Here is a 26,570-nt window from a genome sequence, read left to right as displayed (position 1 = left end):
CCGGCCGGGCGGCCCCGGGGCGGGGTCCCGGCGAGACCCGCACTAGGTGGACGGCGGGGTCCGGGGTGGTGAGGGGCGAACGTCGGCGGGGTCGGGAGCGGAGATCCGGACGGAGGAGCGGACCCCGGGCGAGGGTGGACCCGAGGCGGGCCTGGGGAGGGGGCGGGGCAGGGGAGAGGAGCACGGGCGGGGCGGGGCAGGGCGAGGGAGGGGGCGGAGATCCGGGCGGAGGAGCGGACCCCGACAGGGCGGACCCCGGCGGGGCGGCCCAGGGCGTGGGCGTGGGCGCGGGTGCCCAGGGAAGGCGGAAGGACTCGGCGCCCGGGGAGGCCCAGCGCTGAGCCGTTCCCCCTCCCTCGCGCCGCGGCCGCCTCCGCCGAGCCCCCAAGCCCGGAGCCGGAGCCCCCAGCCCCGCCGGCGCCATGGAGAAGCTGCTGCTGTTGTTCTGCAACTGGAGCACGCTGGGCGTGTGCGCCGCGCTCAAGCTGCCGCAGATCTCCGCGGTGCTGGCGGCGCGCAGCGCGCGGGGCATCAGCCTCCCGAGTTTACTTCTGGAGCTGGCGGGGTAAGGCCGGGGCGGCGGGGGCGGCTGCCCTCCCCGCTCGCCTCTGCGGCCCGGACGGCCCGGGCGCTCAGGAGCGCGCCGTGGGTCTAAGTAGGGCCGGGGAGCGGGGCCGAAAGCGCCCGGCCGCTGGGGGGCACTTCCCGGGACCGCTCGCCTCCCCCGTTTATTTGCCGCTCCCCGCACGGACTGCGCGTGCCCAGCTTACAGATGGGGGAAACCGAGCCCTGGCCAGGCCCTCACCCCGCCCGTTAGCCGCAGCGCAACCGCGCGGCTTGGAACTAGGCCATTTGCACCTGAGGCCCTCTGATACACATCCGCCCTGAGTTCCCCCTCCCCCCCGCCGATACCCCTTAGCTCGGGTCTCGGTTTCCTCGCGTGTAAAGCGAGGCGTTGATCCTCCGCCTTTAAAAAGTTAACACCTGGGGTGGGAGGATTCCGAGAATGGGGGGGCTCTTTGGAGGAAGGGGAGAAAGACGAATCGGGCCAGAGCCAGCCAGAGAGGAGCCAGTGCCGCTGGGAGAGCGCTTATCCGTCCGAAATCGGGAGTGGATGCCTTGACTCAGTATTTAAAGATGCAAGCGCGAAAAGCAGAGTTCTAAAACTCGGTTGGGAGGCCTCGAATTGGTGGGAGAGCGGGGCACGTGAAGCCCGGGAGTCTACCCGCGAGTCCCTGGCAAGGCCGGTCCTCCCCGCTTTGCTCCTCGCCGCCCCCCTCCCCCCGCCCCCAACCGGGTTATCCCACGGCGACCGCGCGGTCGCGTCCTCCGCGGAAGCACGACCCCGGGGGGCCTGGGCTGGAAAGTAGCCTGGGGCAAGGGAGGGAGAAGAAGACCTCGGGGGTGGGGGAGGTGGGGGGTCCTGCGCCCGGCGCGCCCAGCGGGGGAGATGCTTTATCAAGAGAGTCGCCCGACTGGCGGATGTGGGACCCGGCTCTGATTTGCAAACGACCCCACAACGCTGGGACCCCCCCCCCTCCCCCAGGCTGGATAGCGAGGATTGGAGAGTTCTCCACCGCCTCGAAGTGGCCGCCGCGTCTGTGCGGGTGGGGAAGGGAGAGGGGGAGGAGCGGTGGGGGAGTGTCCGGGAGGGCGTGGACGGCCTGGGGGAGGGCCACGGTTTTTAACGGGTCCCTGAGCCTGGGAAGGTGGGGCTGGCCCGTTGCGGGGTGAGTGGAAGTCCGACTGATGCCCAAGGAGGCGAGTCGGGAGCCTGCCCACACGCTACATACAACCCGGCAGGCGCTGCCAGCAGGTGTCGGCTGTCACTCTATCCAACCGTGCACCTCGGCAACACCTGCCCTCCTGGCAATGGACGTGGGCTCGCGTGGGCGGGGGAGCCGGAGTCGGCGCGGGAGGCGGCCTCGTGCGTGTCCCGCGGGGATCGCCGTGCAGGCGGAGGGCCGGCCGGCCTGCCGCTCACGCTTCGTGGAGGCCCAGGCACGCAGGCTGCTGTGTGCGCCTGGCTGTGTCTAGGCCCGGCCGGATGCCACCCTCTCCCCGAAGCTGGAAGTGGTCAGGCGCTCCCTCCGCTGGATTCCGAGGTTTTATCTACACCTCGCTTTATCTTACTAGTGGGTCTGTGTGGTGGCGCTATTTTACTCGATCCTCAGGGCCCCCTAGGGAGTAAGCATTGTTTTCATCCCCAGAGAATAGTAGTAGCCTGAGGCGGAGGAAGTGACGCACCGTGCCCAAGTTCACCGGCCCCAGCAGGGCCCTAGGTTTCACCCGGGGCTGGCCCTTTCCATCCTGAAGCCTGGCTCACCCCCGCTCTCCACGCTCACTGGGTTTTTCCGCTTCCTAGACTCGTCAGGAATATCGTGGGTGGGGGAAGCGGGTTGGCAACACCCTGCTCCCTTCCCTTTTCCTTCCCCAGCCTTCGCTGGTGAGGGCCCTGGAGAAGCTGGGGGGCACCGCAGGCCTGCCTGTGCCTGGTGCCCGCCTGCCCACCAGCGCCCCCTACCGGGCCAGGAGCAGGGTAGCAGCCAGAATTCCGGCGGACAGAACCCGGAGGGCATCGCCATCAGGGGGACCCTTTATATCCTGGGAAGCAAAAGCCAGAATAAATTTCTTGGGGGACGTCTACCTGCCTTGGGTCCTGATCTGTTAACGCTGAAAGCCCATTTTTGAGAGAACCGGGTCAATGGGAGCATAAGCTGTATCTTAGTGAGACCAGAAAATGGCTTTGAATGCGCATCGGCGTGAAGTGCAAGAAAATGCCTGGATTGTAGAAATGCCTCCAGACGTGTGCAGGGCGACAGCCACACGCCCGCGTCAGCAAAGAAAAGGAGCTGACCAAACCTCCACTGGAGGCCCCACGTTTAGTGAGGGGGAGGCCTGCGGGGCAGACGAAGATGGCTCGGCCGGCCGGGGGAGGGGGAGGCTGGCTGCGGGCCGCACCGTGTCTGGCGCAGAAGGCGGCACAGACGGGACCCCAGGCAGACGGGGTGGGGAGGGGGGGTGCGCCCTGCCAGCAGGCTGCTCATTTTCTCCGTTGCTGGAACAGGTGTCCCAGACAGGTTCCGGGGAGGGGAAGCGGGGAGGAAGTTGGCAGGAAGTGCATAGCGGGCACCTCTCTGCCCAGGCTGTGCCAGCCTGACGTTCCGTCTCCCCGCGCCCGGGTTCCCCGGCTGATGGGAGCGCGCCTGCCTCAGCAGCTCCAACACCCCTCCTTCCGGGCCTTCCAGGCATCCCTCCTGCTCTGCCCCCTTGTCCCCTCCTGGGTTCCAGACACAGTTCGGCTCTCTGCACCTGCTCTGGAACCTTCCGTGGATGGGTTTTCAGACTCCCGATTCAGCCTTCCGCCCAGACAAGACAGCCCCGGGGGGGGGGGGGGCCCCTCTGCTTCCGCTCCCCAGGCCCAGCAGGCCGACTTCTGGTGTCTGGCTAAAGATTCCTTTGGAAGAGGCTCCAGCGGCTCTCGAGCCGCTGCCTCTGTGAGCGCATGTGTCGTTTTTCGTTCAGACCTCTAGCCTGTGTGTGGAGGAAGGAAACTCCAGTCACTTTGCAGAGCGGACCAGGAATACCAACAGGTGTGTGGGGCCGCGGGTCAGACACCGTTCGGCCTGACTCTATTGTAAGGAGGGTTCTAATGTATTACTTTTTGATGAAAAGAAGGACATTAAAAATCAAAGAAGGACACCTAACTGCCCCCAGGCCACAGGAGTGACAGATGGTTGTCCTTGGACGTTTGGATCCCCGAGAGAGAGAGAGAGAGAGAGAGAGAGAGAGAGAGAGAGAGAGCGAGCGCGTGCGCACTGCAGCCTGGCCACCCGGCCTCCCTGGAGGGCCACGGTGGGGTGGGGGTTGGTGGCAGGCACCACTGCTGGTGGCCAGGGAAACTCATGCGCTTGTCTTCGTCTTTTCCCTGAATTCTCATATGACCTTGGTTTCTTGGGCCTCAGTCTCCCCAAGTGGTCTGTAAAATGTGGAGGGCACGGTGGATGGCCGTGACCTCAGCTCTGACACCCTAGGGCTCGTGCCTGTCCTGAAGGTCTGTGGCTGTACTCTGGCGGGGGGGGGGGGGGCGGTGCGCTCAGTGAAGAGCGAGCAGGTGGCAAAGACCCCCCAACGCCTGCTCGGATGTACCGCCCGCTCATTCGGCAGGGTCCTTGTCCAGGCTTCCCGTGCCCGGGGCCCCGCTGGCTGCAGCCCTGAGCTGAAGCTGCCCCCTCCCCTGGCCCCCTGGGCTCCCCCTCAGATGTGGACCGAAAGGTGCCAGAGGCCTGGTCTGGAGACCCCCGTGCCCGGGCCACCGCTGGCCTCCCCCACTCCCCCCATCCTGTGACCCTCGCCCCCAGCTCAGCCAAGGTCGGAAGCAGGATCAAGGGCACAGGCTCCCCAGCCCACTGGGTGTTTTGTGAACCCCCCCCCCCCCCCGAGCTGAGGAAATGAGAGGGGGTTACGTCTGGATGAGTGATGGAGGCTGTGGTCCACCTGGGGGATGAAACAGACTCTGAGGGGACAGCAGGGGGACTTAGGTTCTTAGGGAGCTGACTGGCTGGGCCGAGGGCTGGAGAGGCAGGAAGCTCAGGCCTTTTGTCCCGACAAGGGTCGGGTCCTGGGGTTTTTACTTGCCACTCCCCACCCCCCAAATTCCAGCCTCTCAGAACTAGAATTTTCTTTTTTCTTTTCTCTTCTCTTCTCTTTTTTCCTTTCTTTCTTTCTTCTTTTTTTCTTTTCTTCTCTTTTCTATTTTTCTTCTCTTTTCTTTTTTCTTCTTTCTTTTCTTCTTTTTTCTTTCTTTCTTTACTTTCTTTTTCTTTCTCTTTTTTCTTTTCTTCTCTTTTTTCTTTTTTCTTTGCTTCTCTTTTTCTTTCTTTCCTTTTCTTTTTTTCTTTCTTTTCCTTTTTTTTTTTTCTTTCTTTTTTTTTCTTTTTTCTTTCTTTTCTTCTCTTTTTTCTTCTTTCTTTTCTTTGCTTCTCTTTTTTCTTTTCTTCTCTTTTTCTTTTCTTTTTCTCTTTGCTTCTTTTTCTTTCCTTCCTTCCTTCCTTCCTTCCTTCCTTCCTTCCTTCCTTCTTTCCTTCCTTCCTTCCTTCCTTCCTCCCTCATTTATTTTGAGAGAGACCACAACATTGCGAGTGGTGGAGGGGCAGAGAGAGAAGGGGAGAGAGGGAATCCCAAGCAGGCTCCCCGCCACCAGCGCAGAGCCTGTCGTGGGGCCTGAACTCACGAAACCGTGAGATCACTACCTGAGCCGAAACCAAGAGTCGGACGCCCAACTGACTGAGCCACCCAGGCGGCCCTCAGAACTGGAATTCTCTTAAGGAACTGACGACTGTTCGTGCCTCTCGCCCACTGCTCCTCCTCCTCGACGACAGGGAGCACTCTGGATGGCCACAGGGACCATCCAGGTGGTTGCTCCCCCGCTCAGGGCGGGCCAGCCTGGGGCCAGAAGTGCCGTCTCTTCTCGTCCTGGCCTGCCGCTCGGGCCTCTGTGAAACTCACTTGTGCCACCATCTCCGGGGACTTGGCAGCGACCACGTGCACCACGCCCAGCTCCCAGTCAGTCCCGGATGCTCGAAAAGCTGTGGACAGTATTAAGTCACCGTGTGCGAAATCTCCCCCCACCCCCTGACGTTTCCAGGTGCCAACCAGCAGGTCCAGGGTTTTGCACACGAACCCGGGCTCCTGGGCGCTGGCCGGGCCTCCCCGCCGTCCTGTGCTGGGCCGGCCCCAGCTCAGACGCCCCCCCTCTCTCCCCAGTTTCCTGGTGTTTCTCCGGTACCAGTGTTACTATGAGTACCCGCTGCTGACCTACCTGGAGTATCCCATTCTCATCGCACAAGGTAACCGGCCCCTCGGACCCCCTCCGTGTCGGGCAACAGCCCTTGGGCCCCCCCTCCCGCCTCCCTCACAGCCTTTGTCTTTCAGACGTCCTCCTCCTGCTGTGTGCCTTCCATTTCAACGGGAACGTGAAAGGAGCAGCCCCGTACATGGCCGTGTATCCTTTGTCCAGGGATCCGATGGGACTGGGGAGTCAGGTGCTTTTGCCAGATCTGCGTTCTTATGGTCAAACTAAAAAAGATCCCAAATGCGCGTGAGTGAATATGTACCCTGCCCGGGGCCTCCCTCCCGAGCCCCAGGCACCAGGCCCGTCCCAGCTTCATTCTTCAGGGGAGGCGGAGACATTTCTTCTTCCCTGAGAAAATGTCCCCAAAGTATGCGAAGTCATAATAACGGGAATGTCTGTCGTGAGCTCCGAGGCCACTAACGCGCCCTCTCTGCCCGACAGTGTGGGCGTGCGGGTTCCGGACGGCTGGTTCAAAGCGAAAATCGTGGCCAAGACATTAGAAGGGTCTTGGTGGTGGCGGGTGGGCGGGGCATCTGGTCGTGACACAGACCTATGCTCACTCACGGTGCCTCTTCTGTGAACAGGGGCCGGGCTCTTGTTTCGGTTCTGTAAACCTTCAGAGGTTCTCTTGGGAATTCACGGCCCTTAAAAAGCCAGGAAAGCCTTTCCAGTGGCAGCCAGTTAATGCGGCCGTGTCTGCGAAGTGACCCGAGCGGGTTACTCGTACACCCGCAGGGTGGAGGCGAGAGGGAGGGCACCCTTCCTGTCTGTGCTGGGCTGGGCGCCTTGGGACGTGGAGGCTGGGGGACACCTGCTGCGCCCACCCCCTGGGTGTTCGTGGACACAGGCCGGGAGCTCCCTAAGCTGCAATCGTCCTGTCCCGTCCCGCCTGTGAAATGACACAGTCATGCCTACCTTGTGGCAAGGATAGTAGTACCAGGAGCACAGGACAAGCTGAGCAAGCGGCAGCCTCACGGCGGCTGTCCGACTGGGCGGCTGTGTAGGGAGGGGACTGAGTCCTGACCCCCTGCTGTCTGTACCCATCCTCCCCACTCAGCTTCTCTCTGCGCAGCTCTGCCCAGCCGGCAAAAGGGTCTTGAAAACAGCACTTTGAACATGAAAAGCATCGTGCCGTTTACTGTTTAAATAAAATACGACAATTTGCCTTTGTACGGGTGGTGAGGCTGTGGACTGCAAAAACTGGGCAGCTCCCTGGGTGAGCAGAATACTTATAACCTCCTCCTGTGAGTGGTGATGAACCAGAAGTAGGGTTACCATAGTAACTGATTTTTTTTTTTTTAAGCATAAGTATGTCCCAAATATTGCGTGGGTCATACTATACTAAGAGACTATTTTTGTTGGTCTGAAAATTCAAATTTAACTGGGTGCCCTCTGTTTAAGAAACTGAGTTAGAGTGTTTTAAAAACAAGATTTCATCTGCCTGGGTTCCAGCTGCCATTCTGGCGTTGACCAGGTTGCCAGGAATTCGTTCTAGTCACACCGGGCATTGTCTCTTTCGATCCCTCCATTTAAGTAATGTCATTCATTATAATCGTAGCGCGTTGGGTCCCTGTGACGTGCACCGAGGCACTGAGGGGGTAGATGGGGCAAAGGAATGTTAAGACCGTTTTGCGGATAAGCAAACCAAGGTCAAAAGAAGGAATGGGACTTGCCCAAGGTCACAGCAGAGGCTGGTGGTCATCCCCTCACCCGCCTGGCTTCTGGAGCCGGACTTTCTGTGCCTTTTGCCGCCTCACTGGGCGTGATGAAAATCCGCTCTCGTTCCTCCTGTCCCCACCTGGGTTTACACTGGGGTTAGCAGGAAAGGGGGAAAGAGAGTTTCACGTGACCCCAGTTTTGCAGAACGTGCCTGCCCTATAATGTTGAGCTGCTTCTTTAAATGCCTCACTTTTGACATCACCCTGGAGAGGTCTGCATGGCTGGGAATGAAGTGGGCGGGCAGAATCGTTCAGAACCACAAAGGCAGGGCGCTTGGCAGTTTTCTTCCGTGATCTGCTGTTATGTTGAGCCATTTTCGTCTTTTCCAAATCGGACCGGTCCTCGCAGAGCCTTTCCCAGGTTGGCTTATGTGCGTCACCTCCGTGCTCTTGGCGTGTCCCCACGGGCGCGGGGTGGGGGGCGGCCGAGCCACTGCTGTCTCCCTTAGCGCTCGGTAGATTTGTGGCCTCGTGGTTCGTCCTTCCCCTGCAGAAGTGGATCATAGATCTGGCCATGGTAAGTGCATCGCCCCCGGAGAAGAGAGACCGCCGTTCCTGCAAAGAACTTGATGGGCCGAGTGTTTAACCTGCTAATTGAAGGATAAGGGGGTGAAAGCGCAGTCCTACCCCAATGTTACAAGACGTTAGTCTCACTCAGGCGTTTGGTAACATTTTCTTACTTCCTTTTTGGGGGGGCCATAGAGCACCTGGCTGGGGAGGTAATTAACAGCAACAGAACGAGCAACGGTGGTAGAATGAGCCTAAAATAAAGAGCTTCTTACCAGGTTAATGATTACACATTGGCCACATACTCATTTTTTTTTTTAATTTTTTAATGTTTTTTTTTTAATTTATTTTTGAGAGAGAGAGAGAGAGAGACAAAGCATGAGTGGGGGAGGGGCAGAGAGAGAGAGAGGGAGACAGAATCGGAAGCAGGCTCCAGGTTCTGAGCTGTCAGCAGAGTCTGACGAGGGGCTTGAACTCACGAACTGCGAGATCGAGACCTGAGCCGAAGTCAGAGGCTTAACCGGCTCAGCCACCCACGGGCCCCATACTCATGATTTTTTTTTTTTTTTACCTTTGCCCCTTTCCCCCCCCGAAACATTTTTGTCCTTGGAAAACGGTTAGCCCTGTGCATTTATTTTACCTTGGGTAAGGCCCCAAAGTCCCATAGTGTGAGAATAGGACTCCGAGCGTGGGTCGGGGAGCATTTGAGCCCAGATCCTCTCTCCAAAGTGACTGGATTCCGCTTCTCCACCCAAAGGGAGAAGGAGAAGGATCGGTGGTCACCAGTCACTGCCTGCCACACCCAGGCTCATGAACTTCACCACCCCCTCCCCAGCGCCTTGGCTGTGACCCTTGCTTGGAAAGCAAACTTGGCTCCGTGTTACATTCCAACCTTGTGACCTACGGGGAGCAAATGGGCAGGGTTTTAGCATAAATATGTCCCAAATACTGCACGGGACGTACCTATGCTAGAAATTACTTGTTGTTGATCTGAAATTCAAGTTTCCCCGGGCGTCGTGTATTTTTATTTGCGAAATATTTCTGGGCCTTGGTTATGAAGACTCCTTCTTCTTGATTCCGAAGATGGCATTTCCTCCTGAAGACGGATCCGGTGGAAGGCCCAGCAGACGCGGTTAGCGTATCTGCTCGGCAGTGGCCTTCCCCCTGACACGCGTGGACAGGGCCCTACCTAAGTCCTCGTGCCCAGGCTTTCCGAGGCCCGGTCCTCCGTGCTCGCGGTCCCGACCGGACTCCCCACCGGCCGGGGCTGCAGACGCCATCTTCCCACCTGGGGTCAGTCGTCCGAGCCATGTGCTCCCGGCGTGACCTGTCTTCGGATCTGAGCACAGGCCCTTGCTCTCTCGCCCGGACTTCTCCACAGTCCTCCCATGTCCCAGCCGCCCCTTCCCTCCTCCGCCTTTACCAGGACGTGTTGCTGTAACCCAATAAGAACGGGTCAAGGGCCAGCCCCGCGACAGGTGCGGGGGACCGAGCAGAGCCAGACCCGATGCCCCACCCCCCACCCAGTCATGTTTTCCTCCTGAGGGTCGGAAGTTAAACGAGCTGCTCCGGTCGAGGACACCAGCCACTTGCATTCGAGCTAGAGCCAATGGCGCTTGCTGGTCCTCACCTTGGCCTCTCTGTAGCATTTGCTGCCCCAGCTCAGGATTCCTCCTTGGATCCTTTGGTTCTCTTGACTTCCGGGGCGCCTTGCCCCTGGTGTCCCCTCCACCTACAGCACCGGGCCGGGCCCCGCTCGCCGGGGAGGGCGCTGTGGCGCCGCAGGCCAACTCGTGGTGGTCTCTTACCTCGCGGGGCAGTAGAGGACCTGAGCGCAGCCCCTCAAGGACTGGTTGGAATAGCTAGAAATTCAGAGCCCGTGTGCTTCGCCTGCTGCTTGGACTTTATGAGTCTGTGTGTTCAAAGCAGCATGGTTTTCCCCAGGCTCTAAAACACCCTATCTCTCTATCATCTGTCTGTCATCTATCCACCCATCTGTCCATCTATCTATCCATCATCTATCTTATCTACTTATCTATCCATACACCTATCTTATCTATCTTATCTCTCCATCTATCCATGCACCCACCCATCTACCTTATCTATCCATCCGTCTTATCTCTCTATCCATTCATCCATCTATCTTCTCTATCCATCTATCTTATCTCTCTCTCTCTCTCTCTCTTATCTGCTTTTATTGGCAGGTGGTCAGATGGATAAGCCTTTGTGGCCATGCAGTGATCCTTACTCCCACCTCCGCACCAGCTGCACGCCCACCAGTTACCCACTGAACAGTGGGATTGGTGCATTTATAAACCAGCATCTCGCTGCTGCCTGCTTTCACCGAACCCGGGCTTTGTCCTTGTACAAACCGGTTGTCTCTTGTCCTGACAGTTTGGCTTCAGAAGCGCGCTCAGTACATGGCGCTCTTGTTTCTTTAACTGAGGGACTCCTAACTTTCTCATGTTTTGCCTGCAAACAGAATCTAAGTACTTTCATCAGCGTGGCCAGCAAGTTTGCTCAGCTCCAGTACCTGTGGAAGACCAGGGACTCAGGCACCGTGAGCGCCCTCACCTGGAGCCTCGCTGCATACACCTGTGCAAGTAAGAGCCAGACGCCGTCCCCCCTGTCACGGTCCCACAAGCTTTAATCCTTTGCACATAGAACCTCCAAGTGGATCCGTATTTATGATTCTGATGGCACGCGGGCTACTTTCCATTCTCTGCAAGATCCCTATTCCACTTGCTAAAAACAAATGTGAAACACCCCTTTCTCCAAAAATCTGGCTGAACATCAATAGTCCTCTTTTGCTCTTTGAAAAGCATCAATAGGTTGATTATATTGAATCCACTAACTTGTTTTTAAAATATGACCCTTTCTGATGTAACAGATGAGAGATGAGAAGCATACATTGGCTTTTGAGAATGAATAGACTTTGCCAGGGTGTTTCCCTGGAGCCATGTTGTTTGGTCTCAAGTTCAGAATTTCCACTGTTCATCTGGATTCTTGCAGGAACCTAAAATATATATATATATATATATATATATGTATATATACATACCTATATATATGTATATATATACGTATATATACATATACATATATATACATATACACACGCTATTTTAGGTAGAAAACTTTAAAAATTCAGGGCTATGACGTTACTTAGATTTATTAGTTTTAGGTATTTGAACTATGCTTCATGTTTCTTCTGTGTATTAATGGACCGATTTCTCCATCAGGGGTTTCTGGAAGGGGTCTTTACAACCCAAGTTATGTAAAATTAAGGCTTCTTGGGTTTTATTTTTAGCTTGAGATGTTGAAGTGTTATGATATATATATACACACACACACACACAATATATATATATAGTTAGGAAATATATATACATATATACATGTATATATGTATATAGATGTATATATATATGTAGATATATGTTTCTGGAATTGCTGATTTGATATATTACTTATTAGCTCCCTAATTTTACCTTCAGGTAATCTTAAGTGTTGTTTCTTAAATTTTCTTGTAGGAAATCTTCGGAACTTGTAACTTTAAAGACCATGTATTACATTTCCATCTTTTTTGCATGGTACTCTGTGCTTGCACAAGTCCTTAAATACATATTGGATACATGACAAACCGAGGATTATAACTTTATGGCGAAAAAGTGAACTGGCTTTAAACCTAATTTCCTAAATGTGTGATGTGTGAGGCAGAGGGAGAGTTTTGTGTGGGTAGGTTCGGGTCAGGAAGGAAGGGCAGGTGTGGAGTTACAGGTAGTGTCCTCGAAATCCCACGTCACGTCTCCCACACGTGTCTCCTGTGGCCACGAAGGAAGGCGCTGTACCAGACAAATGAATTGAACGGAACAGTTCTAGTTAGACCTTTAGGGAAATCATTGCCCTTTGCTGGGCCTCAGTTTCCTTTACCTAGACAATCTCTACAAAAGAAGGGGGTCAAGTTCAGTCATTTAAAAACCTTGCTTTTCGTTAGTGGAAGCCTTTCTTTATTATTATTTTTTAATTTATTTATTTTGAGAGAGACGGCGTGAGTGGGGGAGGGGAGGGGCAGAGAGAGAGAGGGAGAGAGAGAATCCCAGGCAGGCTCCGTGCTGTCAGCACAGAGCCCGATGTGGGGCTCCAACTCATGAAGCCGTGAGATCATGACCTGAGCTGAAGTCGAGAGTTGGACACTTAACCGACTGAGCCACCCAGACATCTCTGTTGTTAGTAGAAGCCCGTCTTTAAAGTAAACCTTACCAGAAGTCCCATACGTATGAGATTTTCCAAACGTGCTCTTTGGGGTGGGGGAGCTGTGGCTGGGCACACGCCGTGGGTTCTCGGCTTCTCCCCGGTCCCTTGGGCAACACTGCTTCTGCTCTTGGGAGAGCCTCAAAACCACTGGGCTAGGACGCGTGGCTGGCTTTGAGAGGTTTTATAAAATACAGTACCGATTTGGTGTTCCGTACTAGCAGGATCTTTCAGGAACAGTTAGCATCTATTCCTGTATTTGAAATGGGAAGACGTTAGCTGAATACCGACATAGCTGAGAAGCAAGTTGACATTGCTGAATATCTTCTCTTACAGCAAGAATAATAACAACGATAATGACCACCGGCGATCTTACGAGTAAGCGAAATCTTTTTTCTTCCCATTTTTTTGGACTGCGTGCCCTTGGTGGCTCCTTCCAAGTTGTCTCAGGGTTTCACGGATCAGCTTGCTCCACGTACAGTTAGAGGCCACGGTGTATTCCCGGGCGTCAGCCCCTGCTTACAGGGCTGAGCACCTACTTCGTGTTAGCGCCGGGGATCCGACCTGCAGCACGAGGTCGTAGACTGCCGTTTCGTGACGCTTCCACGCCAGCGGTGGGTGGAGACGGACGGTGCGGTCAGCGCACAATTAGCTACTCAAGAATACTGGGAAGTGTGTTCTGGAAAAGCAGGCCAGGAGGAGCACCTGATGGGGGAATGTGACCTGGCTGGAGGAGTCTGGGGAGGTGAATTTGAAGAGACAGATGGGGGGACGGGGGAAGAGACGATGACAAGCCCGTGAGCGGGAGACACGTGGCTTAGCCATGGAGAGTGAACAGGAGGGCTGGGGGTGAGTGAGGACAGACTCTACTGAGGTGACAATCATTTGACCCCCACATCCTTTTTTCAGGGGGACACTGTGATGGAGGAGAAAATACGTGGGTTGATGTAAAAAGAACTTAGTAATTCCCTAGGCTGTTTTCCACTCCCCAGCCAAGCGTATACATTTTTGGAAAAGAATGAAAACAAATGGTGTCACCCGTTCTATGAAGACTAGAGACATGTCCCTGGTACACATACCGCTTAATTGTTCCTTGAGAAATATGGCTACAGGAGAGTGAGGCACCCCTGTCCCTTTGCAGAGACTGTATTTTGGGCTGCAACACCTTCTGTCAGCAGTGAGCAAAACACTAAAAGTACTGTGGTCAAACCATAAACTTGGGTCAAGTGGGGAAAGATAGGTCTGAGTCTTCTCCGCAGGACTTGAAGAATCCTGTGTATGGGAAGAAGAATCCAGCCGTAAGGAAACAACAAAACGAACCTACGTGTTACAATTTTGGAAGATTGGGAATGTTCTAGCTATGGTTTGCTTTGTAAATAAAGTGACAGCTGTTCCTGAAAGCGATCAGTGTATCTGGGGACAATCTTTTAAGAACAGCTTAGCTGGTATCTTACAAATGTTTCACAACCACAAAGATACATTAACTCTCCTCAGGGGAGTGTTCGTCGAGTCCCTTAGGGTAAAGTGCTCTCCCCCCAGAAATATTTGGAAGCAGGGTTGTTGAAAAGTTCCCACGAGGCGGTGTTGTGAATCTTACGTGGTAGACGGGGGTAGGGGCGGGCAGTTATTTAGGCTTTTAGGCTTCTACTTAGAGCGGTAGGGCAGCAGTGATTTTGCATTAGAACGTGAAAACAGTACTCTTTAACATACTTTTTCTTTTTGATCGATTTCAGTTCTTACACGTTTCGTGATCATGCTTGCTTTAAACGTGTGGGTAACCACCACGGTCCTTCGCTACAGGAAGACGGCGGTAAAGGCCGAATAACAGATGCGCTGCCCCTCCACACGAAGTGGATTCCTAATAACTGAACCAAAGCTCACTGCTCAATCAAGGTCTCTTATAAGTTTAGTCAATGGCTTCAGAAACGCTGAATTGAAGCCAGATGTATTTTGGACGGGAGCCACTTAAACACTTGTTGAGAAATGTTGATTTCCTTCCCACTCCTCCCCTTCGTGAGGCGGAGGCAGGTCTCGGACACCTGCAAGTCGGGCAGTCAAGACAATGCTTTTCAGCTTTCAGAATCTTCTAAGAAATAAATCCTCTCTAGAGCACAAATGATTATGAACGGAGTGGGATTTTACTCAGTCAGAAGTGAAATTGTAGTAAATTACCAGGGTCACTTTCTGGGGCGGTTTTTTTTAATATAGATGTAACAGGATGGCCTTGCTGTATCACAATACACGATAATGCCTCCTTAGGCTATAGGAAGGATATCGAGGCAAGCAAAAACGTAATTGGCTCGAGTTTATATACCCAAGTAGTGCTGTAACTTCATATAGTGCCTTTAATTCCTAAGGAAAGGTCGATTGGCTGCAGTCTCTACAGCAGTAGGATGAGGCAGTCCCGATGAACTTTCTGATTCAAGCACAATGCTGCCATCTTTAAGAGTCACACCTTTGAAAAACAAAAATGTCCACTGAAAATAGATGCAGTAAAAGGTATTGCTGGGGTGCTGTCAACTTCTTACGGATTTTATTCTTGTTCTATTCTAAACGTGATGTTAGGATTATTGGACACTGCATTTTACCGTAAAAGTTTATAAACGCTAGAATTTAAAAGCTCTTTCCCTTTATAATTGAATGGCATTGTTATACGTAATAAGTAAATGATGTTTATTAGAAAATGTTTTAGTGTCCTATGTAAGTTAAATAAATCATTCTGTAGTTTTTAAAATCCTAGTTGTCATTTTTTTATTTATGTAAGCTCTACACTCAACGTGGAGCCTGAACTCACAACCCCGAGATCGAGTCACATGCTTTTATTAACTGAGCCAGCCAGGCGTTCCTCACAGTTGTCAATTTAAAAAAAGTCCAAGTGAACCTTTTCTCATATGTAATTATAATCTAACCATTAGGAATAAATAAATTAGGTGATTTGAGTCCATTTTATTTAAATATACTTATTAGAAATTTATCATTGCTTAAAGCTTCTCCTTTAAGAAAATACTATCTTAGGGGCGCCTGGGTGGCCCCGTCAGTTGAGCGTCTGACTCTTGATTTTGGCTCAGGTCCCCATCTCATGGTTCGTGAGCTCAAGCTCCGCGTCGGGTTGCATGCTGACAGGATCCTGCCTGGGATTCTCTCTGCCTTCCCACCCCCCCATTCCACACACTCTCTCTATGCCTGTCTCTCTTAAGTAAACTTAAAAAATAAAAAGAATACACACTCTTAGTGAAGAGTTCCCCATTTTTTCCCCCTTTGGCAGAAAAGGGAACAAACATTTGAACTATTCCAGATATCCTACACACATTATCATATTTAATCCTACAACAATCCTGTAAGGAAAAGTCTCCGTTTTACAAAAGATGTAAACACTGAAGCTGAGTGAATAACCTGTCCCGGATCCGGCAGCCAGTAAGTATCCTAGATAAGAACCCACTGGTTACAGGGGCGCCTGGGTGGCTCAGGCGGTTGAGCATCCGACTTCGGCTCAGGTCATGATTTCGCGGTTCATGGGTTCAAGCTCTGTGTCAGGCTCTGTGCTGACAGCTCAGAGCCTGGAGCCTCTTTCGGATTCTGTGTCTCCCTCTCTCCTTCTGCCCCTCCCCCCGCTCATTCTCTCTGTCAAAAATAAAACAACAAAAAAAAGAACCTACTGATTACCAAAGAAATAACTTTCTTGAAAACTACCTCTCAGCAAAACAGGCACTCTGCGTCTTTTCCTTATCCTGGACACTCAAATGGGATTGTTTGATTTGCAAGTCCCTCAAAATACCTAACTCAGGCCAGCAACAGACTCCTTATTGAAATTCTATTTTTATTTCTCCACGGACTAAAAGACACGGCTGAGCATTCACAGGTCTGTGACCTTAGTTATGATTTGTTTTGCTACACACCCATCTTTTTATATGTATCTTTCAGGGAAGGCAAACATTCTGGGTAAGTATCAGAAGGCTGCAGCATTCCGGGACTATTTCACAGGAAGAGTATGAAAATGCTCAGGTCTTAATTTCTTTTATTTAATTTTTTTAATATAAAAAGCAGGCATAAAATACAATTACATTACTACAAAGATGCAACAAAAATTTTTTTAAAAAGATCGGGGGGTACGATTTTTGTTCAGAGGGGACAGCTGATCAAATATTTACGATTATCTAAACCATGCAATTCATAACTTAATACAATTCCAAACAAAACTCATTACTATGGGGAAGGGAATCAGGGACAGGCCCCCCAAGCATAATATTCAGCACTGTCACACAGCGCCTATTTTCAAAGTGCTTTGTGAATCAACTATGGTGTCTTCACGCCAGAGGGAAACTGGAGCCTTCTTCCAGGGGAGGAGACGTGATTCAGTAGCAGTGTCGACACAGACCGAGAAACTCAGAAGTGACTTCCTCTCACAGAATACTAAACATGTTATTTAAAGCATGTTTCAATAAAGTAATACAGCGTCTAAGTTTCTCTATTTTACCACCAGAATCCTGTGGGAACAGATTAACAACAGCAGCAAAATTTCTTCAACTGTGGTTTGGCAAACCTAGAGTATTTCTTTTTGAAGGTCTACAGATGAACCGACACAAAAGACATCGTTCAGAGCCAGATTTGTGACTCCAGCACAGGTCAATTTTAAAACACTCACCTTATTTTAGATTTCTCGGTATCCTTTAGATAGCTAAAGGCATTTACAAATTTCAGATTTTTAAAAAATCTTGCTTCTAGATAGCACGTTTTAATACTTTTCAAAACCTCACTATACATTAATTTTTACCAGTAACACCGGCACCAGTTTTCCTTCTACTTCGGTCTCGCTATCCCCACTAAAGAAAAGTACAAAATCCAACTAAGAAAATCCCAGTATTCACTACTTCTTAGTTCTCAATAGGAGGTATTTATGGCTCTAGGAGAAATCAGGTGTGAAGAAATAAGCAACTTTCGGTCTTGCATTTATCTGGGAAGCTTTGGAGCCTCAAGAAAAAGAGAAGCTGGCACAAAATCGGGTTGTTAAACCGAGTCAATATTGTATTTAATGAGTGCTGGGAAGAGGACATTTGGATAGGGGTATGCATTCATGCACGTACGTGAAATGAGCAAAAGGGTAAAAAGCAAACTCTTACCCAAGGTCAGAATTTTTATTAAGCGCATTTCCATTAGCTGGAGAAACGACCTAAAAACCCTTATGTTAAACCATATAATGTGAAGAATCTCCATGGGAGAGATTTTTTCCCACCCCTCAGAATACTTTCTTTTCCCCAAAAAACTTCACATTAATTTTCCTTGTATAGTTGCAGCACACCATGATTCTCCATATTCTCTAATATATACAGCATTCAAAATTTAAACTTTTGCCATTTTTACTCAAATATTTCAATTACTCATGTGTAAACTTCAAATTATTTCACCTTAATAAAGTTTATTAAAAATATATATATATATATACTCTCCAATTCAGAATAATATGATAGAACCTCCCATAGTGTAACAAAATCTTTATATAAAATATTAATTCAGTCTCCTTTTAACAAGTCTAATGAATGGAAATATTTATTCTATATAAATTTTATATAGTTCTCATTTTTAAATCTTAAAAACAAAAAAACAAAAACAAAAACAAAAACAAAACCCCAAAAAAACAAAAGCTGTGTCCCCAAGCCAGAACCGCAGAACATCCCGGGGAGGGAAATGGCATGCGTGTCCGGACTCAGCACAGACAGCGTGAGAGAGCGTAGGCGGGACAATGTGAGAATGACAAGATTCAGGTTTAGTCCATCAGGCCAGAGGCCACGGTTCAATTTCCACAACAGTGTCTATATTTTGGGGGTCTAACTCTTTAACCATTTCTACACTGACCCCAAGGGGAGTCAATGAAAATATTTCCTTCATTGAAATATTAGATGATGTATTTCAGTATCACACCAACTCTGTATGTATATAAAGAGACTAATAAAAGACTACATACTTTTTTCAAACTTGATAACTTAGCATTGATGCATACTGTAGCACTAAAAAACACATTTTTCTGGGATAATGAGAAATATGGCAGAAGTGGTCCTGCATAACCTACAACTTTAACATCATTTAAAAAATAAAAATCAAGTTAAGAGCCTCTGAGGCCACTTCTTCCTAGTCACCAGTTTTCTTAACCCAATGCTGAAATATTGCCATACTCAGTTGTGTGTTTGAGGGATCACATTTAAATATTTAAAATATATCTACAGTATGTCTTAGTTTTCTTTATATTTGAGATAATCTTAGAATCTTGAGTGTGAAAATGTAGAAACAGTCACAAATGTCTCTGCCAGAAATAAAAACACAGCTAGGGTAGCCAGCAAATTCAAAGCGAAGCAAACATTTCCTACTCATACACTAATACTGAGGTCTGTAAGCAGAGTGGGATGAATAATAAACATAAAAGATATATTAGTTCCAATATTATCCATTATTGTTTCTATCACGGGTACTTAAAAAAAAATTCTGTTATACAATCAAGATAGTCTGACACTGATAACTATTACATGTAAAAATAGTGCACTATTTTTCTTTTGCAAAGCGAATTTGCATCCTAAGAGCTGGTAAACACTTTTTGTTCAAAATACAGAAAAAGGTGAGACATTAAAAAAAATTAAATTAAGGCATTCAAAATGGGTAAAGTTGCCTATCATGAAGCATTAGGAAACTGACAGAATTAACTTCAAACTTCTTGTTACAGTAACTGCTTAAACATGATCATGCAGCTTCCATGGGGTATACACAAATGAGGGATACAAACTTCGTTATGGCTTTATACAAGTGCATAGTTGCAACTGCAGTTTGTTATGATATCTGATTACTGTATGTAAAAAAATAAATGGGACATTTGAAGAACCCTCTTGCAGTAATACAGTACTATGTATATGTGTGTGTGGGGGTGTGTGTGGGGGTATGTATGTATATATACATATATGTACATATATATACATACACACCCTCACACACACCCCCACACACACAGTATAATGGTCACTTCTTAAAGATGCAGTCTCCATCACTGTAGTGGAACCCATTCCCAGACTCTTCTGGTGAATGTGCTGGTGAAATCTCTCTGTTGAAGCTGAAAAGATGATTTCTTTAACTCTTCTCAAGCCTTTTGTGCAATGTAGTGTGAGTGACTGCCAAGAGAGCTTCATGGAACAACTTTGGAAGAGTTGCATGATATTCTTACTCTATTAACCAATCACTGTTGGTTCAACATGTTGCTCCAAAGGAGAGCAGAAAATCTCCAAGATTTATAATTTATATTGCAGGAATAAAGGGAAATGTGTGTGTGTGTGTGTGTGTGTGTATCAGTCTCTCAGGAAAATATAGCTTTTTAAGAAATTTTGGGCCATCATATTTCAGTCTTGTTTTAACTGGAAGAATATGACCACCTTGAATAACAACTGCATTCACAGAAGGCAGCTAGCTGGAAAAAAAGAAAAAACAAAGTTAGTTGATACAGTAAAATACTTTAAGAGACTGTTAAATTCTTTGAAAAGGCATTCTATTTATATCATTAAACTATGTAGTCTTCCAACCCCTATGCTTTTAACACCTAAATCATACATAAAACATATTTACTATATTACTTTTCTGATTTTTAGGTACATGCAATTATATTCTTATATTTTCCTACAAACACAACACACAAGTTTTAATACGGTTAACTGGCTATTAGGGTTAGATAATACGTCACGGAGTAAGTCAGGGGAGTGTTAAGTTTGCCTTGGAGATTAAGTGCTCCCGACTCATGTAGCTGAACGAACAGTGGACTTTTGCATCAGGTTCTATTGGACTATTTGACTCTTAGTCACATTTTTTTTAAATCTATGACATGGGAACAAACACATTGTTACAGTAAATATATGTAAAAATCTCTGTAAATCTTGGTTATAAACACCTCCCAATGATACATGATTTAAGTCTATTTTTGCAATATGCTCCCTTAGGTTAAGGCAGATATTACTTCTTTTAAATCCATTCTACGTAAAAGGTTTAATCATGAGGTTCAAATTTCCTTTAGCCACCGTTAACCGAAGTATTTTTTTTTTTTTTTGTAACCGAACTATTTTATTTGTTCTACAAGCACAAGAACTTTCACAGCATATCAGCAGCATTCTTCGGCAAGAGTAACATTATCTTTTCACAAAGCAAACGTTTCACAGCATCACAAAGAAAAGCCAAATCAGAAACAGCTATTTCACAGCACTAATTAGACTTACAAAGTTTTTACAGTTTCAATTCTTGCGGGTTAGAAAGAAAGAGGAGGGAAGGAGAGAGGGAGGAGGGAAAAGGAATTCCATGCTATGTTCACAAACTAATACAGTTGTAGGAACTTGAAATCATTGTAAATTTCACTTGTCTGAATATCTGAATATAGATTCTTTGGAATGAAAAAAAAAGTACTAGAATTAGCTTCTTTTGTTATGTCTACATGTTCTATTCCTAAGATAAAAAACTAATTCAACTGTATTGAAAATATGTAGCTAAAAAAGATTCTGAACATAGCATTTCACTTTTATAACTTAACATGGAAATTTCAGTTAGAAGCTTTTCTGAAAACTACTTTTCAAATATATTATTAAAAATAAAAACTTAATAAAATTCAAAAACTAGTCAAAACCAATGAAAACCCAAGTGCAAATCACATGCACTACTTGGAAATACTAAGATAACTCATTTTTCATTTTTTGATTTACCCCATTTATTTCTTCAGAAATCAAAAACATCGTCATCATCATCACCACCATCAACATCATCAAATGACCAATCCCAGTCTTTAAATGCCAAATCAAGCAATCTGCAATAGGAGGTTTGTAAATTTACACTCTGACACTTTAGAAATAGCAGTTTAACATGCTAATTATCTAGAAATCACACTTTGTGCTCCCTTCATCAGTAACAACACAGTCAAAATTACGATGGTAGCACACAGGGAACTCTTCTTTCCCTTTATATATAAACGCATATAATGTACATATACAAGGTATGCTTTCCAGAATACCAGAGAACCAGATGATATTTGTGGATAAGATACAATCTTCTCCCCACTGGGCCCAGATGATGTAACTAACCATCCTGATGCCTACTCTGATTTGAGAACTATGAAAGCTCAACACCTGTCCACACTCCCTTCACAAAAGGACCCAGAGTACCAGCTCACATTTTTCTAGAATAGTACCACAAGTCCTAATTTAAAGAGAGAGTAACACTAAGAATGCAACTTTCTCGATTCTAGCAGGACCCTATTTGTTCAATGGGTCACTGATAGTGATGCTCTCTGTGAACAACTATGAACAAGAGAAAAACCACAGGTATACAGTAAAACTTGGATTGCAAGTAACTTGTTCTGCAAGATGAGCAAACGTTTCTAATAAATTTTAACTTAATGAGCGAGCAGTGTCTTGCAATACAAGTAGTAGGGGAGGTTGAATGTCATGTGATCACAACTGAGCCAATGGTGTTCTCCCTCTATCTCTCTCTCTCTTCTCTCTCTCACTGTGGGATTGTGGGTGATCATCTCCCATGCTCTGATGCTTGGTCTCAGACCATGGTGTTTGGCAAAATCAGTGATTTTTCAGAACGTTGGAAGGTGCCCACAACTGGCAGTAGTATATTTTTTGTCACTTCAAAGCATCTATGGAGGGGCACCTGGGTGGCTCAGTCAGTGAAGTGTCCAACTTCAGCTCATGATCTCACAGTTTGGGAGTTTGAGCCCCATACGGAGCTCTCTGTTCTCAGCACGGAGCCCACTTCAGATCCTATGTCTCCCTCTCTCTGCCCCTCCCCTGCTCGCTCTCTCAAAAATAAATAAAAACATTTAGAAAATTTTAAAACAAAACAAAGCGCCTATGGACAGTCCTTTGCTGTTCCACACGAGAGTAAGCTTAGGAATGCTTTGCTTCATTCTAGGCCAGACTGCCTGCAGATACAGACCCTTTCCTCTGCTGCTTTACTGCCAGTTTCATGAAATACAGTATATGGCAAGAGTTTAATAATAATGGACTGTAGGCAACATCAGTGCAAGCTTACACGATGGCCCCCATGCAGAAAAAGGTTCCACTGAGCCAACAGATTGTAGTGATTCCATTAGTGACAGTGAAAGTCATCCTACACAATAACCCTCCTCTCTCGTCTCCCTCACACCAGCCACAAAGGCTTTCAAAGGTAGGTAAATACAGGCTAATCTATTTTTCTTTATATCCTGTATTTTCTTTATTATTTTGTATTATATTACAGTACTGCAATCATTTTTATATGAATATTTTTGGTTTTTGGAACAAATCATCTGAGTTTCCATTATTTCTTACAGGGAAATTCACTTTGATATACAAATGCTTCAGATTACAAGCATGTTTCTGCAACGAATTATGTTCACAAACCAAGGATTTACTGTATCAGCATCATAGCTACTTATCTTCGCTGAGTAAACTGGACTTAGAGCAGGGATATACGTGGTCTTTTCTTTCCAATCTAATCCAATCATCTAATGCAACATCCAATGTAGTGTTAACTTTTTCATTGTTGTAACTATGATGTTCATGAATCAACTTATGCCAAGGAATTCATATGGCCCCTAAAGTCTCATCTGTGACTTCAACTTTAAAGTTAGCTTCTGAACTTTAATTTATATGATTTACTCAAAACTATTTATAATGCATATTCACAGGTGTCATCCCAAGAGATTCTGATATAATTGGACCACAGGGGTAGTGAGGCCTAAGTATCTGCATTTTAAAATAACAAACCTGAAATGAATTCTGATGCAGCTAGTTGACTTTGGTAATCACTGACAGAGTATGTTGATGGATGGTTACCCTAATTTAAAAGTAAACAAACCCACTCAAATTACTCTACTTTAAAATGTGCTAACTATAGAACAATATATAAGAAAACACACAAATATAATTATTCACTTAGACACATATCACATTTTTCTAGGCTTACACAGACAGTAACTGATAGCTAAGGTACTGCTTGGGAGATCAGTGGGCCTTCCTGATCAAGCCCCAGCTTTGAAAAATCTGCATTTCATATCCTTCCAAAACCTTTGAAGTGTATGTGAAATGTGCACCTGTGTCCCAGTCTTCAAATTTCAAAAGTCTGGTCACTAGGCTGTTAGCACGATGTCTGGCAAGACTTCCCTTACAGCATCACCACCCCCGCCCCGCCCTCCCCCCCGCCAGCCCCTTCCAGTCAGCCATCGAATTATTGTCATTTCACCTTAAGAAAGCTTTCTCTAACTTGGTTTCTTCCCTCCATTTTCAATATCAGTACCTTAGTGAAGGAGCTCATTAAAGTCAACACATACCAATCTCCTGCTGAAAGACTTCTATCTGAAGAACAAAATAAACACTCCTCTAGCATAGTGTACCCGGTCCTTTTCAACTTGGCTGAAAGTTTTCTCTCCAGTGTCAGCTTCTTCTCCCTGTCATACCCTCGCCCCATCTTAATCCAGCACATTATAAACGCATAATACACAAGTAATATTGACAACTCAGTGCCTCTACAAGTCAACATTTTGCCTACCACCGTCTTTTCCCTTAGTATTCTGCCTGGAAAATTACTGATCTTCCCTTTTTGGAGACGTTTCTTGATACCCTTAGGCAGAATTCTCCATGCTTTCCTTTGTTCCCCTCTAACACTCACTCATGCTTCTTATTATGAAAAAAAAATTTTTTTAAATAGTACTGTAACTATCTGTTTGATTTCCTATCTCCTCCCTTAAATTGATCAGTAGGGATACACTTCAGGCCCATGAAAATTATTGCCAAAGACTGCTTTGGAAAGGGAGCATTACAACTTTGAGTTCTGCTAGAAGTATAGTAGACTACCCATTTCTTTACATCTCGCCAATACTATGTTTCTTAATCCTTACCAGGTTGGCAGTTTTAATTTCTTTGCTTAATAATCAACTTGATCTCGTTTTTGTATTTATAGTAATGCTGCATCTGCATGTTCCTCAGTAATGTTTATATTGGGAAGAGGCAATCTTCTTTTTCTTAATGACTTATCTATATACAAAGATACTAACCCATCTTTCTTATACGTATTGTAAATATATGGTATTTTTAAAACTTACGAGGCTTTAGCTTTTGATTACTCAATCTCTAACTTTCTTTGCTTTTACTCCTAAGAAGTTCTCCAATCCAAGATCAGACACATACTCCCCTATTTTCTTCTACTTCATTGAATGGATTTATTTTTGACACTTCAAGTTATATATAGTTTTTTTCATTTTCCCCTAAATAAGCAGTCTGTTAACTTTCTAATGTTTATAAATGGAAAAGAACAAAACTAAAGTAATGATGACGTAAGAGCTCCCCCGACACTTAAGTTTTAACAGGGCTGGCAATGCTTTATTTCTTAAAACTGGGTAAATGAGCATTTGTTGTATTTTTGCTTTATACTTTTATGTGTGGCTTAAACACTGGATTTTTAAAGAAGACCTTGAAAAGGAAAATAATTAAAGAGAAATGCCCTCAGCAGAGACGAGCATTCTGTGTCCTGCTTTGGAACAAACTAAGGATCTCTCCAAACTATTTTGATCACAAATCAGTATTTTATTCACAAATTTCCTACTTTTCTAGCAAGGTTTTTTTTTTTTTTAATTCAAAATTATCAAGAAATCATTCCCCTGGAATAGCATTTCTACACATTCTGCCTTATAAGCTGTCAATTCATTTCTACTGTTCTCACTGTGAGGCAACGTGGTATTACAGCAGAGGATGTGGGATCTGGAACTAGACCATCTGGACCTGAACTCATGGCTTTGCTGCGTGTTAGGTGTGTGACCGCAGGTGCACAGTGCTTCTGTGCCTCAGCCTCCACATCTGTTAAGTGGAGACATTAAAGGCTAAATCACAGGCTGGTTATAAGGACAAATAACTTACATAGTTAAAACTCACAGAAAGAGCGCCTGACATAAAATATGCCCTCAAAAATACTATTTTACATAACAGTAGCTAACACTTACTTAACCATCAACTTAAAACACTTCACTACAGAGAAAAGGAAGTGCTGCAAAGACAGTTAAGAGGAGAATGAGAACCAAGAATGTCACAAAAGCCAAAAGAAAAAAATGTAATGGTGTGGTCATTAACAAAGACAACTACTGAGGAAAAGTTAAAAAAAAAAAAAAAAAAAAGACAGATTAGATGTTTATGGGTATTATCTTTTAGTGTACACATAAATACGTACATACTTATATATACATATTTGATGATGTCTAACAAAGCCAAACATTTAAGAAAGACACCGTGCATATTAGTTCAAATCAAGCTGGGCTGACACAAAGAGCTAGATATTGTATTACTGCTGACGTCTACCAGAAATGCTGTTCCTAGATGTTCCTGAATGATCCTTTAACAGGTCTACCCTTTTATCTATAGGAATGTTATAAATTTATGAGTAGAATGTTAAAGGCCATCAAGTCCAATGCTTGACTCCCCTCCAGAGCTGTGTGGCTGTCAGACTACACACACGTGACAGGCTGAGGAGGGTGTTCTTCCACAGTGTCACCCAGCAGTCACTTGACTCAGGTACCAACAGTGGTGACAAGGCACTTACTATTCTAGAGCAAGCCCAGCCTTCCAATTCTGGAAATCTCTGATTGCCTGATACCTTTCCCTTGCTGAGTTAGAAATGTGCCTCTATGTTTGGTTCTTGTTCTAATATGTCATCCACAGAAAAGTTCTTTAAATCTTTACTGCTATTTATGATCTCCCATCCTTCCAAATCATTTCTTCAGAAGATTAAGTATCTTTAGTCCTTAGGGTATCTGGGTGGCTCAGTCAGTAGAGCATCCTACTCTTGGTTTTGGCTCAGGTCATGATCTCGCAGTCAGAAGATCAAGCTCTGTTTTGGGCTCCACGCTGGGCACGGGGCCTACTTAGATCTCTCTCTCTCCCTCCCTCTCTCCCGCTCACATGTGCGCACGTGCACACTTACTCTAAGGAAAAAAAAAAAAATCCTTAGTTCCTTCACTTGCTACACGTGTAACACTTTCAAATGACCCACTACTACCTCGGTTACTCTCTTCTGTATACCCCCCAATTTGTGTATGCTACTCTTAAAATGCGACACCCAAAATGAAATGGAAACTGGAGGGTGATTCACGTAAGACAGACACAGATACAATTCTATGAGTTAATGAAGCAATGGAGGCACAGATGTTAACAATGAAAATAATGCTGCAGATGCATACTAAAGTACAAAATTAT

General features: G+C 46.9%; 2 protein-coding genes across 7 annotated transcripts in view; one reads left to right on the top strand and one right to left on the bottom strand.

The window, feature by feature from the left end:
- Positions 1–224: 224 nt before the first annotated feature.
- On the top strand, positions 225–15,067 carry SLC66A3 (solute carrier family 66 member 3). 3 transcript variants are annotated; one of them, XM_030311638.1, is made up of 7 exons: positions 231–565; positions 5,767–5,849; positions 5,935–6,004; positions 8,032–8,089; positions 10,562–10,682; positions 12,670–12,711; positions 14,067–15,067. In XM_030311638.1, the coding sequence occupies exons 1-7, from the start codon at positions 423–425 to the stop codon at positions 14,156–14,158; spliced, it is 609 nt and encodes a 202-aa protein (XP_030167498.1). In that variant the 5' UTR covers positions 231–422; the 3' UTR covers positions 14,159–15,067. The 3 variants fall into 3 exon arrangements, with proteins under 3 accessions (XP_030167499.1, XP_030167498.1, XP_030167501.1); XM_030311641.1 differs by lacking the exon at positions 231–565 and adding an exon at positions 5,233–5,647; XM_030311639.1 differs by lacking the exon at positions 8,032–8,089 and having other exon boundaries at positions 225–565; positions 5,935–6,044.
- A 1,264-nt stretch (positions 15,068–16,331) lies between these two features.
- ROCK2 (Rho associated coiled-coil containing protein kinase 2) overlaps positions 16,332–26,570 on the bottom strand; it is a 138,586-nt gene continuing 128,347 nt past the window's right edge. For 2 of the 4 annotated variants that reach the window (XM_030311635.1, XM_030311636.1), the window contains one exon: positions 16,332–19,774. Coding sequence is in view for 3 of the 4 variants with exons in the window: in XM_030311636.1 (XP_030167496.1) it covers positions 19,771–19,774 (4 nt within the window). In the remaining variant the exon portion in view is untranslated. Of the gene's footprint in view, positions 19,775–20,074; positions 21,149–26,570 lie in introns of those variants that run through there. The other 2 variants (XM_030311634.1, XM_030311637.1) reach the window with 1 other exon arrangement.

The sequence above is a fragment of the Lynx canadensis genome, chromosome A3 (genome assembly GCF_007474595.2).
Source record: "Lynx canadensis isolate LIC74 chromosome A3, mLynCan4.pri.v2, whole genome shotgun sequence".
NCBI lineage: Eukaryota > Metazoa > Chordata > Mammalia > Carnivora > Felidae > Lynx > Lynx canadensis.
Note: the sequence above shows the minus strand (reverse complement) of the source record. Positions and strands in the feature narration are given on the sequence as shown.

Bases quoted from the DNA above. Each gene is read 5' to 3' on its own strand.
- SLC66A3 (XM_030311638.1), top strand. From the start codon at position 423: ATGGAGAAGCTGCTGCTGTTGTTCTGCAACTGGAGCACGCTGGGCGTG. The intron at 6,005-8,031 runs GTATCCTTTGTC...AGCGCTCGGTAG, and splicing joins GCAGCCCCGTACATGGCCGT to ATTTGTGGCCTCGTGGTTCG. The intron at 10,683-12,669 runs GTAAGAGCCAGA...CTTCTCTTACAG, and splicing joins CGCTGCATACACCTGTGCAA to CAAGAATAATAACAACGATA.